Here is a 12,919-nt window from a genome sequence, read left to right as displayed (position 1 = left end):
GGAGGGTGAGAAACAGAAAAAGAGAGAGAGAGGAGGGGGTGAGAAACAGAGAGAAAGAGAGAGAGAGGAGGGAGAGGGGAGGGAGGGTGAGAAACAGAGAGAAAGAGAGAGAGGGAGAGTGAGAAACAGAGAGAGAGAGAGAGAGAGAGAGGGAGAGAGAAACAGAGAGAAACAGAGAGAGGGAGAGTGAGAAACAGAGAGAGAGAGAGGAGGTAGGGTGAGAAACAGAAAGAAAGAGAGAGAGGGAGGGTGAGAAACAGAGAGAGAGGGAGGGAGGGAGGGAGGGAGGGTGAGAAACAGAGAGAGAGAGAGAGGGAGGGAGGGAGAGTGAGAAACAGAAAGAAAGAGGGAGAGGGAGAGAGAGGGAGGGAGGGAGGGTGAGAAACAGAAAGAAAGAGAGAGAGGGAGAGTGAGAAACAGAGAGAGAGAGAGAGGGAGGGAGAGAAACAGAGAGAGAGAGAGAGGGAGGTTGAGAAACAGAGAGAGAGAGAGAGGGAGAGGGAGAGGGAGAAACAGAGAAAAAGAGAGAGGGAGGGTGAGAAACAGAAAGAAAGAGAGAGAGGGTGAGAAACAGAGAAAGAGAAAGTGAGAGCGGGAGGGTGAGAAACAGAGAAAGAGAGAGCGAGAGAGGGGGAGCAAGTGAAAAACATTCCTACAACTGGAGGAGCTCTGAAGGGAGCTTATGGTAATGATGGAGAGATCCAGAGTCAGATCTCCTCTCCCTCTCTCTCCTCTCTCTCCCTCCCTCTCCCCTCTCTCACCTCTCTCCCTCCCTCTCTCTCCTCTCTCTCCTCCTCTCCCCCCTCTCTCCCTCTCTCCTCCCTCTCCTCCTCTCTCCTCTCTCCCTCTCTCCCCCTCTCCTCTCTCTCCTCCAGAGGGAGAGTCTCCCTCCCTCTCCTCCCGCCTCTCTCCTCTCCCTCTGCTCTCCTCCTTCTCCCCCTCCCTCCCTCTCTCCTCTCTCTCTCCCCTCTCTCTCCTCCCTCCCCTCCTCCTCTCTCCTCTCCTCCTCTCCTCCTCTCCTCCTCCTCTCCCTCCCTCTCTCTCTCCTCTCTCTCCTCTCCTCCCTCTCCTCCTCTCCTCCACTCTCCTCTCTCTCCCCCTCTCTCCTCCCTCCTCTCCTCCTCCTGCTTCTCCTCCTTCTCCCCTCTCCTCCTCTCTCCTCCCTCTCCTCCTCCTCCCTCTCCCTCCCCTCCGCTCCTCCTCTCTCTCCCTCCCCCTCTCCTCCCGCTCTCTCCACTGCTTCTCTCCTTCTCCCCTCTCCTCCCTCTCTCCCTGCCCTCTCCTCCCCCTCTCTCCTCCACTGCTTCTCTCCTTCTCCCCTCTCCTCCTCTCCTCCTCTGCTCTCTCCTCTCCCCCTCCTCCCCTCCCTCTCCTCCTCTCTTCTCTCCTCTCTCCCCCTCTCCTCCCGCTCTCTCCTCCACTGCTTCTCTCCTTCTCCCCTCTCCTCCCGCTCTCTCCTCCACTGCTTCTCTCCTTCTCCCCCTCTCCTCCCGCTCTCTCCTCCACTGCTTCTCTCCTTCTCCCCCCTCTCCTCCCGCTCTCTCCTCCACTGCTTCTCTCCTTCTCCCCCTCTCCTCCCGCTCTCTCCTCCACTGCTTCTCTCCTTCTCCCCTCTCTCTCCCTCCTCCTCCTCTCCTCCACTGCTTCTCTCCACTTCTCCCCTCTCTCCTCCCGCTCTCCTCCACTGCTTCTCTCCTTCTCCCCCTCTCCTCCCGCTCTCTCCTCCACTGCTTCTCTCCTTCTCCCCCTCTCCTCCACTGCTTCTCTCCTTCTCCCCTCTCCTCCCGCTCTCTCCTCCACTGCTTCTCTCCTTCTCTCCTCCCGCTCTCTCCCTCCCTGCTCCTCTCCTCCACTGCTTCTCTCCTTCTCCCCCTCTCCTCCCGCTCCCCCCTCTCTCCTCCACTGCTTCTCTCCTTCTCCCCCTCCTCCCGCTCTCTCCTCCACTGCTTCCTTCTCCTTCTCCCCTCTCCTCCCCGCTCTCTCCTCCACTGCTTCTCTCCACCTTCTCCCCCTCTCCTCCCGCTCTCTCCTCCACTGCTTCTCTCCTTCTCCCCCTCTCTCCCCCCAAAGGCGGATGGCATTTGTCCCCTCTAGTGATAAACAAATTACACATGAAATCAATTCCCATGTCTCCCTGTAGGGCTCTATCGCCCCTCCTCTCTGCCTGCCTGCCCCATCTTCCCGAGACAAGCTGGGGGAGGTGTGTGAGTGTGTGTGAGTGTGTGTGTGTGTGTGTGTGTGTGTGTGTGTGTGTGTGTGGTGGGGGCTGTCTTGCTGAGATGAACACCTGCCCTGGGGAGTCCTGAACCCTCTCCCCTCATCCCTCATCCCTCTCTTTTCCCTCTCTCTCTTCTTCTTCTCTCTGACAACTCTTGCTAACTAGCCTCCTTGACCCTGTGAGAGAGCATGGCTCATCAGATCCAATCCCCAAGCCTGTCAATCAAACAGGCCGAAGAAAGAAAGAGCTTTACTCTCACACACTAGAGAGGGCAAAGGGAAGAGAGAGAGAGAGAGAGAGAAAGATGCTCACCCACAGCACCAGAGAGAAGGGGGAGGGAGGAGCAGAGGGGGAGAGATGGAAAAGGAGTAAGTGAAATAAATAATCATAGCAAGAGAGAAGACAGGGAGATCTCAGGAGAGATAAAGTGAGGGAATAGAGAGAGAGAGAGCGAGAGAGAGAGGGTGTGAACTGACGGCTAATGAGAGTTATAGAGCTGTAAGATAGAGAGGAAACAAGGGGGAGAGGAGAGGGGAGCAGAGGAGAGGAGAGGGGGAGAGACTCACAATTAGATGTTTTACAGTGAGGTATGATGGGGCACAGAATGTGGATTAACAGAAAGAGAAATACGGTTGGAAATCAAATCATGACTGACATTAAAATGTAACAAACCAAGTGATTTTACAGGTCAAGAAAATTATTTTACAAGAGAAAAGAAAGAAATGTTTGAATGAGTAATTAATGTACCAACTACTAAGACAATACCCTATTACACTGAATAAAATCATTCAGACATTCAGCACATATCATTTTGCTATCTACAGTATATTGTATACAGGCCTAAATGAAGCTGTAATGGTAGTGATTCAGAGCTTAGTAAGAATCATCAGTCAAATCACAAGCTCCACACTGCACCACCAAACTGAGTCACACAGAGAGAAAACTTCCAACCAGCCTTTTACTCTCCACTTCAACACTTGGAAGGCTGACTGTTCTCGGGTCCAAAGACTGTTCCCAGCTCAGCTCAGACCACCATGAAAGAAGGCAGGAAGGAAGGGTGAAAGATTTAACAGAAGGAAATGGGGCCTTTAAAAAACACATCCACACACTGGTGACTCATGCACCATCTACAGGGAATGACCGAGCCAATTCATAATACACTCCTGAGGAATGTATTACAATCTCTATTCACACTGCATATTAGTTTACAAAAAGAGGGAGGTGGAGCGAGAGAAGGAGAAAAAAAGGGCGAGAGAGAGGAGAGAATCAAAACAAAGAAGGGAGAGTCTGCCAAATGGGACACGGCCAGTGGAATCAGGGATTGGTGTTGAGTAGAAACACTGAGAGGAGAGAATCAAAACAAAGAGGGAGAGTGCCAAATGGGACACGGCCAGTGGAATCAGGGATTGGTGTTGAGTAGAAACACTGAGAGGAGAGAATCAAAACAAAGAAGGGAGAGTGCCAAATGGGACACGGCCAGTGGAATCAGGGATTGGTGTTGAGTAGAAACACTGAGAGGAGAGAATCAAAACAAAACAAATGGGAAGTGGAGGGAGTTGAATCAAAACAAAATGGGACACGGCCAGTGGAATCAGGGATTGGTGTTGAGTAGAAACACTGAGAGGAGAGAATCAAAACAAAGAAGGGAGAGTGCCAAATGGGACACGGCCAGTGGAATCAGGGATTGGTGTTGAGTAGAAACACTGAGAGGAGAGAATCAAAACAAAGAAGGGAGAGTCTGCCAAATGGGACACGGCCAGTGGAATCAGGGATTGGTGTTGAGTAGAAACACTGAGAGGAGAGAATCAAAACAAAGAAGGGAGAGTGCCAAATGGGACACGGCCAGTGGAATCAGGGATTGGTGTTGAGTAGAAACACTGAGAGGAGAGCAAAGCGAGGTTATTTGACAGAAAGCTCTCCATTCCTGAAGGCAGTGCCTCAGGTGATCCCTCTATCCCTCCCTCACTCCCTCTCTTCATTCCTTCCTTTCTCCCTCCCCCGGGCACACAGCAGGGGACAGCTTTAAAGCAGTTTGTCTTCCCTCTGAAAACTTTCTCCCAGGTCATTCTGTGAACCCCAAAAACACTGTCAAAGCAAAAACACCAGTTGTTGTCTCTGTACGATACCGTATATACTGTATGTGAACCATATAAATCAAATCAAATGGTATGTCACATGCGCCGACTACAACCTTACCGTGAAATGGTTACTTTACAACCCCTTTTTAACCAACAATGCAGAATAAAAAAAAGTAAGAAAATATTTGCACAAAAAAAAAGCCGATAGTACAGGTAGTCATTTGATTAACGGTTTAGCAGTCTAGTTGCTAGTCGGTAGCAGCTGTTAAGGAGACGTTTCGACCTAGACTTGGTGCTCCGGTACCGCTTGCAGTAGCTCATGACTAGGGTGGCTGGAGTCTTTGACAATTGAAATGGTATAGAAAATGCATAATGCTACACTAAAGTACAGAGCTTTACTGTTGGCTCTAGTTGAAGGTGATGTTGATGCTGGTTAAAGGAAATAGGACAGGAAGCCAAAACATATATGACAGACTGCTGGTCGAGGTGTGTGTGTGTGTGTGTGTGTGTGTGTGTGTGTGTGTGTGTGTGTGTGTGTGTGTGTGTGTGTGTGTGTGTGTGTGTGTGTGTGTGTGTGTGTGTGTGTGTGTGTGTGTGTGTGTGTGTGTGTGTGTGTGTATGGCATATGCAAAGACTCAAGTAATACAATGCTGAGGTATGGAGGCCCTCAGGCAGGTGGCCACTGAGCAGGCATGGCTAAACATTGTGTGTGTGTGTCTGTGTGAGCGTGTGCGGCTGCATGTGTGTGTGAGCCACATAAACAGCTGCCTGGCTGCTCTACATAGTGGACAGACACTATAGCTTCAGCACGCTTGTCGGTCTTATCTTCAAAGTGACATAGTGACGCTGAGGGCCCATAGTGTCCTCTTCTTGACCCAGAGCTGTGTTCTCTGTCTGTCTGACTCTCACATGTCTGTCTGTCTGTCTGGCTGCTGACAGGTACTGCTACAGTCTGCATCCCAATACCTTTCCCATCGCCTCTCTGCACAGATGTGAAAACACAGCTAAAAGCAACGCTTGTTTTCACCAGTCATTCTCTGTGACACCAGGAGAGGAGATGAAGAGAGGAGATGAGGAGAGGAGCTGACTGTAGACTATTACCTCTGAGCCAATGGAACGGTGCAATATGAAACTGACGTTTGCAAGGCTGATTGCAAGAAGTACAAACTCAATGGAAGTCAACCAAAAGGTGGTCAAAAATAACTTCAAAGTGAACTTCATGGTCATCGTGAGGATCGATGGTTCAGAGAGTCATTGCAAAGGCAAGGTACAATGTTGCATCAGCCATTCCCCTGAATAATGCACACTCATGAATAAACATACAGTATGCAGTACACTTCTATAACTGTCCATGTGCAGCCTGTCTCTCTCTCTCTCCCCCTTCAAACAACACACAAGCCTATCATGTATGTCTCTATTTATTTGCTTGCTCCCTCTCTTTCTAAATCAAATCAAATTGTATTGGCCGCGTACATATATTAAATAAAGGAATTAAGAAATATAGAAACATTATAGAGAGCAATGTCAGAGTCCGGAATATAAATATATATGTATATGATGGTGTGTATAGACATTATGGACAGTATATGAATAGAAAAGGTGTGTACAGCAGTAGTTATATAGGATGAGCCTTGACTAGAATACAGTATATACATATAAAGGGGGTCAAAGAGTATGTAAACATTATTAAAGTGACCAGTGTTCAATGACTCTACTCTTGTTACCCCCTCTTCACCACCCCACCTTCCTCCATCTTGTCTTCCTCTCTTTTCCCCTCACTATCTCTCTCTATATCTCCCTCTCTCCTTCTCTCTGTCTCTCTCTTCAGTCAGAACATTGTACTGCAACTGTGTGTCTGAGGTGTGTCAGTCTCTCTGGTCTTGATTCAGTTCTATAACAGACTGGTAGTGGGCTGTGTGAAAGCAGCCATCTAGACAGCACAAAGACTGTCTACTGGGAATTAACCTCTCGGAAGAATACACCCTCTCCGTCTGCCTCTCTGCCTGTCTGCCTCTCTGCCTGTCTGCCTGTCTGTCTGTCTGTCTGTCTGTCTGTCTGTCTGTCTGTCTGTCTGTCTGTGTCTGTCTGTCTGTCTGTCTGTCTGTCTGTCTGTCTGTCTGTCTCTCTGCCTGCCTGTCTGTCTGTCTGTCTGTCTGTCTGTCTGTCTGTCTGTCTGTCTGTCTGTCTGTCTGTCTGTCTGTCTGTCTGTCTGTCTGTCTGTCTGTCTGTCTGTCTGTCTGTCTGTGCCTGTCTGTCTGTCTGTCTGTCTGTCTGTCTGTCTGTCTGTCTGTCTGCTCTGCCTGCCTGCCTGCCTGTCTGTCTGTCTGGCTGCACTACCTCTTATAAATAATACAACACTTCCCCCAGGTCCTCGTAGACTCTTCTATCCCCCACACCACATTCTCCCTTCCTCCTCCTCCTCCTCCTCCTCCTCTTTTCACCTTTCAGAAATCTTCACTAGAATACCAGACATTCATGTATTTCTGTGTGTGTGTGTTTGAAAGTGTGTGTGTGTGCGTGCGTGTGTGTGCATGTGGATTAGTCTGCGATCACTGCGGCTCTGTCAGGCAGTGGGATCGGCAGGGACAAAGAGGATCATTTCAATAAGAATACTGCAGCTGAGAGGACAGAGCTCTCCCAGTGGGGTGACTTCCACTCTCAGCTCTTACACACATACAAACATGAACGCACACACACATTCACGCGCACACATACACTGTAGGAGGATTTGGGATGAAATGATGGTGTGAAATAGAGGGAAGAGGAGAGGAGATCGATACATAGTCTAGTTTGGTGTGTAAAACTATTGTGTTTGGTTTATGTACCCTATGGCCCTATGTGTATGTCTGTGTGTGTGTGTGTGTGTGTGTGTGTGTGTGTGTGTGTGTGTGTGTGTGTGTGTGTGTGTGTCTGTGTGTGTGTGTATGAGTAGGTGTGTGGTTGTCATCCTCTCCAGTCAGTGTTCACCCAACGAGCCTCATCCCTAAACCCATGCACCTGTCCCTGCATCTGTCTGTCTGTAACTGCAGGTATAATCCTGTGAGTGGGGCCCTGGTGTGGCCCTCAAGTTTGGCCCTGGCCCCTACACCATCATTATCCCCTCCGTCTGGCCCCCAGATCTCTCACTACATGCAAATACAGCCTCTTTATGTCCCTGCTGAACAGGACCCCCTCCTTCCCCAGTCAGAGCTGAAGATAACCCACCAGCCATTACACAGGACCCCCTGCTTTTCCATATCATGTCCACTTCAGCTTTAGGATCCTTTGAGGGCTGTTGCTGGTCAGAAGGCAGCTGTTTTTTGTTGGTGGTATGTGGCAGTGTATGTGTGTGTGTATATGTGTTCATGTGTGTGTGTATGCGTGTGTGTGTATGTGTGTATTTATGCGTGTGTGTGTGTGTGTGTGTACATACCTGGCTAGCTGTGGGGCAGTCTGCCCCGGTCAGTGTTTGCTGCTGGACGGTCCTTTCGCATGGCTGGAGATGGTCCTGGTACACACCTGTATACTGTCACCTGACTCCACCTGCAGCTTGACATTTGGTACCGTGAAGATAGTAGCCACTGGAGTAGAGAGAGAGAGAGAGAGAGAGAGAGAGAGAGAGAGAGAGAGAGAGAGAGAGAAAGGTGAGTGAGAGAGAGTATAAAGGTGAGTGAGTGAGAAAGAAAGAGAGAGAGAGACAAAAAAGAGTGAGGGAGTAAGAGTGAGAGAATGAGATGTATCAGTCATTAAAGCCAACCTCATAGTGTCCTCTTAGAGTCAAAGGATTACAGATTGAGCCAAAATGCTATGAAGTGACAAGAGTTTCTCTCTTTAAGGCTTTTTCGAGAGTTTCAGAACACACTATCAATGAACTGAGTTATAAGAACACCACTCTCTCTCACATCCTTTATTTCCTTTCCGTGAGGAGATATCAGAGCCGTACTACTGCGAGATATCCGAGTCCGTAATACTGCGAGATATCAGAGTCCGTAATACTGCGAGATATCAGAGTATGTAATACAGTGAGATATCAGAGTCTGTAATACTGCGAGATATCAGTATGTAATACAGCGAGATATCAGAGTCCGTAATACTGAAAGATATCAGTCCGTAATACTGAAAGATATCAGTCCATAATACTGCGAGATATCAGAGTCCGTAATACTGAAAGATATCAGTCCGTAATACTGAAGTATATCAGTCCGTAATACTGCGAGATATCAGAGTCTGTAATACAGCGAGATATCAGAGTCCGTAATACTGAAATATATCATTCCGTAATATTGCGAGATATCAGAATCTGTAATACTGCGTGATATCAGAGTCTGTAATACTAAGAGATATCAGAGTCTGTAATACTAAGAGATATCAGAGTCTGTAATACTGAGAGATATCAGAGTCTGTAATACTAAGATATATCAGAGTCTGTAATACTGAGAGATATCAGAGTCTGTAATACTAAGAGATATCAGAGTCCGTAATACTGCGAGATATCAGAGTATGTAATACAGTGAGATATCAGAGTCTGTAATACTGCGAGATATCAGAGTCCGTAATACTGAAAGATATCAGTCCGTAATACTGAAAGATATCAGTCTATAATACTGAGATATCAGATATCACTGAAAGTCAGTCCGTAATAATATCAGTGAAAGATATCAGAAGTACCGTGATATCAGAGTCTGTAATACTAAGAGATATCAGAGTCTGTAATACTGAGAGATATCAGAGTCTGTAATATAAGAGATATCAGAGTCTGTAATACTGAGATATCAGAGTCTGTAATACTAAGAGATATCAGAGTCTGTAATACTAAGAGATATCAGAGTCTGTAATACTAAGAGATATCAGAGTCTGTAATACTGAGAGATATCAGAGTCTGTAATACTAAGAGATATCAGAGTCTGTAATACTAAGAGATATCAGAGTCTGTAATACTAAGAGATATCAGAGTCTGTAATACTAAGAGATAGAGATATCTGTAATACTGAGAGATATCAGAGTCTGTAATACTAAGAGATATCAGAGTCTGTAATACTAAGATATATCAGAATCTGTAATACTAAGAGATATCAGAGTCTGTAATACTAAGAGATATCAGAGTCTGTAATACTGAAACATATCGGTCTGTAATACTGGGAGATATCAGAGTCCATAATACTGCGTGATATCAGAATCCGTAATACTGCGAGATATCTGTCTGCAATACTGCGAGATAACAGAGTCTGTTATACTGAAAGATATCAGAGTCTGTAATACTGAAAGATATCAGTCTGTAATACTGCGAGATATCCGAGTCCGTAATACTGCGAGATATCAGAGTCTGTAATACTGCGAGATATCAGACTATGTAATACAGTGAGATATCAGAGTCTGTAATACAGTGAGATATCAGAGTCCGTAATACTGAAAGATATCAGTCCGTAATACTGAAAGATATCAGTCCATAATACTGCGAGATATCAGAGTCCGTAATACTGAAAGATATCAGTCCGTAATACTGAAGTATATCAGTCCGTAATACTGCGAGATATCAGAGTCTGTAATACAGCGAGATATCAGAGTCCGTAATACTGAAATATATCATTCCGTAATACTGCGAGATATCAGAATCTGTAATACTGCGTGATATCAGAGTCTGTAATACTAAGAGATATCAGAGTCTGTAATACTAAGAGATGTCAGAGTCTGTAATACTAAGAGATATCAGAATCTGTAATACTAAGAGATATCAGAGTCTGTAATACTAAGAGATATCAGAATCTGTAATACTAAGAGATATCAGAGTCTGTAATACTAAGAGATATCAGAGTCTGTAATACTGAGAGATATCAGAGTCTGTAATACTGAAAGATATCCGAGTCTGTAATACTGAAAGATATCAGTCTGTAATACTGCGAGATATCCGAGTCCGTAATACTGCGAGATATCAGAGTCCGTAATACTGCGAGATATCAGAGTATGTAATACAGTGAGATATCAGAGTCTGTAATACAGTGAGATATCAGAGTCTGTAATACAGTGAGATATCAGAGTCTGTAATACTGCGAGATATCAGTCTGTAATACAGCGAGATATCAGAGTCCGTAATACTGAAAGATATCAGTCCGTAATACTGAAAGATATCAGTCCATAATACTGCGAGATATCAGAGTCCGTAATACTGAAAGATATCAGTCCGTAATACTGAAATATATCATTCCGTAATACTGCGAGATATCAGAATCTGTAATACTGCGTGATATCAGAGTCTGTAATACTAAGAGATATCAGAGTCTGTAATACTAAGAGATGTCAGAGTCTGTAATACTAAGAGATATCAGAGTCTGTAATACTAAGAGATATCAGAGTCTGTAATACTGAGAGATATCAGAGTCTGTAATACTAAGAGATATCAGAGTCTGTAATACTAAGAGATATCAGAATCTGTAATACTAAGAGATATCAGAGTCTGCAATACTAAGAGATATCAGAGTCTGTAATACTAAGAGATATCAGAGTCTGTAATACTAAGAGATATCAGAGTCTGTAATACTAAGAGATATCAGAATCTGTAATACTAAGAGATATCAGAGTCTGTAATACTAAGAGATATCAGAGTCTGTAATACTGAAAGATATCGGTCTGTAATACTGGGAGATATCAGAGTCCGTAATACTGAAGTATATCAGTCCGTAATACTGAAGTATATCAGTCCGTAATACTGAAGTATATCAGTCCGTAATACTGAAGTATATCAGTCCGTAATACTGCGAGATATCAGAGTCTGTAATACAGCGAGATATCAGAGTCTGTAATACTGAAAGATATCGGTCTGTAATACTGGGAGATATCAGAGTCCATAATACTGAGTGATATCAGAATCCGTAATACTGCGAGATATCTGTCCGTAATACTGCGAGATATCTGTCCGTAATACTGCGAGATAACAGAGTCTGTTATACTGAAAGATATCAGAGTCTGTAATACTGAAAGATATCAGTCTGTAATACTGCGAGATATCCGAGTCCGTAATACTGCGAGATATCAGAGTCCGTAATACTGAGTGATATCAGAGTATGTAATACTGAGTGATATCAGAGTATGTAATACAGTGAGATATCAGAGTCTGTAATACTGAAATATATCAGTCTGTAATACTGCGAGATATCCGAGTCCGTAATACTGCGAGATATCAGAGTCCGTAATACTGCGAGAGATCAGAGTATGTAATACAGTGAGATATCAGAGTCTGTAATACAGTGAGATATCAGAGTCTGTAATACAGTGAGATATCAGAGTATGTAATACAGTGAGATATCAGAGTCCGTAATACTGCGAGAGATCAGAGTATGTAATACAGTGAGATATCAGAGTCTGTAATACAGTGAGATATCAGAGTCTGTAATACAGTGAGATATCAGAGTATGTAATACAGTGAGATATCAGAGTATGTAATACAGTGAGATATCAGAGTCTGTAATACAGTGAGATATCAGAGTCTGTAATACTGCGAGATATCAGAGTATGTAATACAGTGAGATATCAGAGTCTGTAATACAGTGAGATATCAGAGTCTGTAATACTGCGAGATATCAGAGTATGTAATACAGTGAGATATCAGAGTCTGTAATACAGTGAGATATCAGAGTCTGTAATACTGCGAGATATCAGAGTCTGTAATACAGTGAGATATCAGAGTCTGTAATACAGTGAGATATCAGAGTCTGTAATACTGCGAGATATCAGAGTATGTAATACAGTGAGATATCAGAGTCTGTAATACAGTGAGATATCAGAGTATGTAATACAGTGAGATATCAGAGTCTGTAATACAGTGAGATATCAGAGTCTGTAATACTGCGAGATATCAGTCTGTAATACAGCGAGATATCAGAGTCCGTAATACTGAAAGATATCAGTCCGTAATACTGAAAGATATCAGTCTATAATACTGCGAGATATCAGAGTCCGTAATACTGAAAGATATCAGTCCGTAATACTGAAGTATATCAGTCCGTAATACTGCGAGATATCAGAATCTGTAATACTGCGTGATATCAGAGTATGTAATACAGTGAGATATCAGAGTCTGTAATACTGCGAGATATCAGAGTCCGTAATACTGAAAGATATCAGTCCGTAATACTGAAAGATATCAGTCTATAATACTGCGAGATATCAGAGTCCGTAATACTGAAAGATATCAGTCTGTAATACTGAAGTATATCAGTCCGTAATACTGCGAGATATCAGAGTATGTAATACAGTGAGATATCAGAGTCTGTAATACTGCGAGATATCAGAGTCCGTAATACTGAAAGATATCAGTCCGTAATACTGAAAGATATCAGTCTATAATACTGCGAGATATCAGAGTCCGTAATACTGAAAGATATCAGTCCGTAATACTGAAGTATATCAGTCCGTAATACTGCGAGATATCAGAATCTGTAATACTGCGTGATATCAGAGTCTGTAATACTAAGAGATATCAGAGTCTGTAATACTGAGAGATATCAGAGTCTGTAATACTAAGAGATATCAGAGTCTGTAATACTGAGAGATATCAGAGTCTGTAATACTAAGAGATATCAGAGTCTGTAATACTAAGAGATATCAGAGTCTGTAATACTAAGAGATATCAGAGTCTGTAATACTAAGA

General features: G+C 44.4%; 1 protein-coding gene across 2 annotated transcripts in view; it reads right to left on the bottom strand.

Annotated features, from left to right (window-relative positions):
* Window positions 1-12,919, bottom strand: part of LOC115102465 (cyclin-dependent kinase 14) — a 273,353-nt gene that overhangs the window by 54,943 nt on the left and 205,491 nt on the right. For both annotated transcript variants that reach the window (XM_065008563.1, XM_065008569.1), the window contains one exon: window positions 7,709-7,856. In XM_065008563.1, coding sequence (XP_064864635.1) covers window positions 7,738-7,856 — 119 coding nt within the window. In that variant the 3' untranslated portion in view covers window positions 7,709-7,737. The remainder of the gene's footprint in view (window positions 1-7,708; window positions 7,857-12,919) is intronic.

The sequence above is a fragment of the Oncorhynchus nerka genome, linkage group LG3, assembly GCF_034236695.1.
Source record: "Oncorhynchus nerka isolate Pitt River linkage group LG3, Oner_Uvic_2.0, whole genome shotgun sequence".
NCBI lineage: Eukaryota > Metazoa > Chordata > Actinopteri > Salmoniformes > Salmonidae > Oncorhynchus > Oncorhynchus nerka.
Note: the sequence above shows the minus strand (reverse complement) of the source record. Positions and strands in the feature narration are given on the sequence as shown.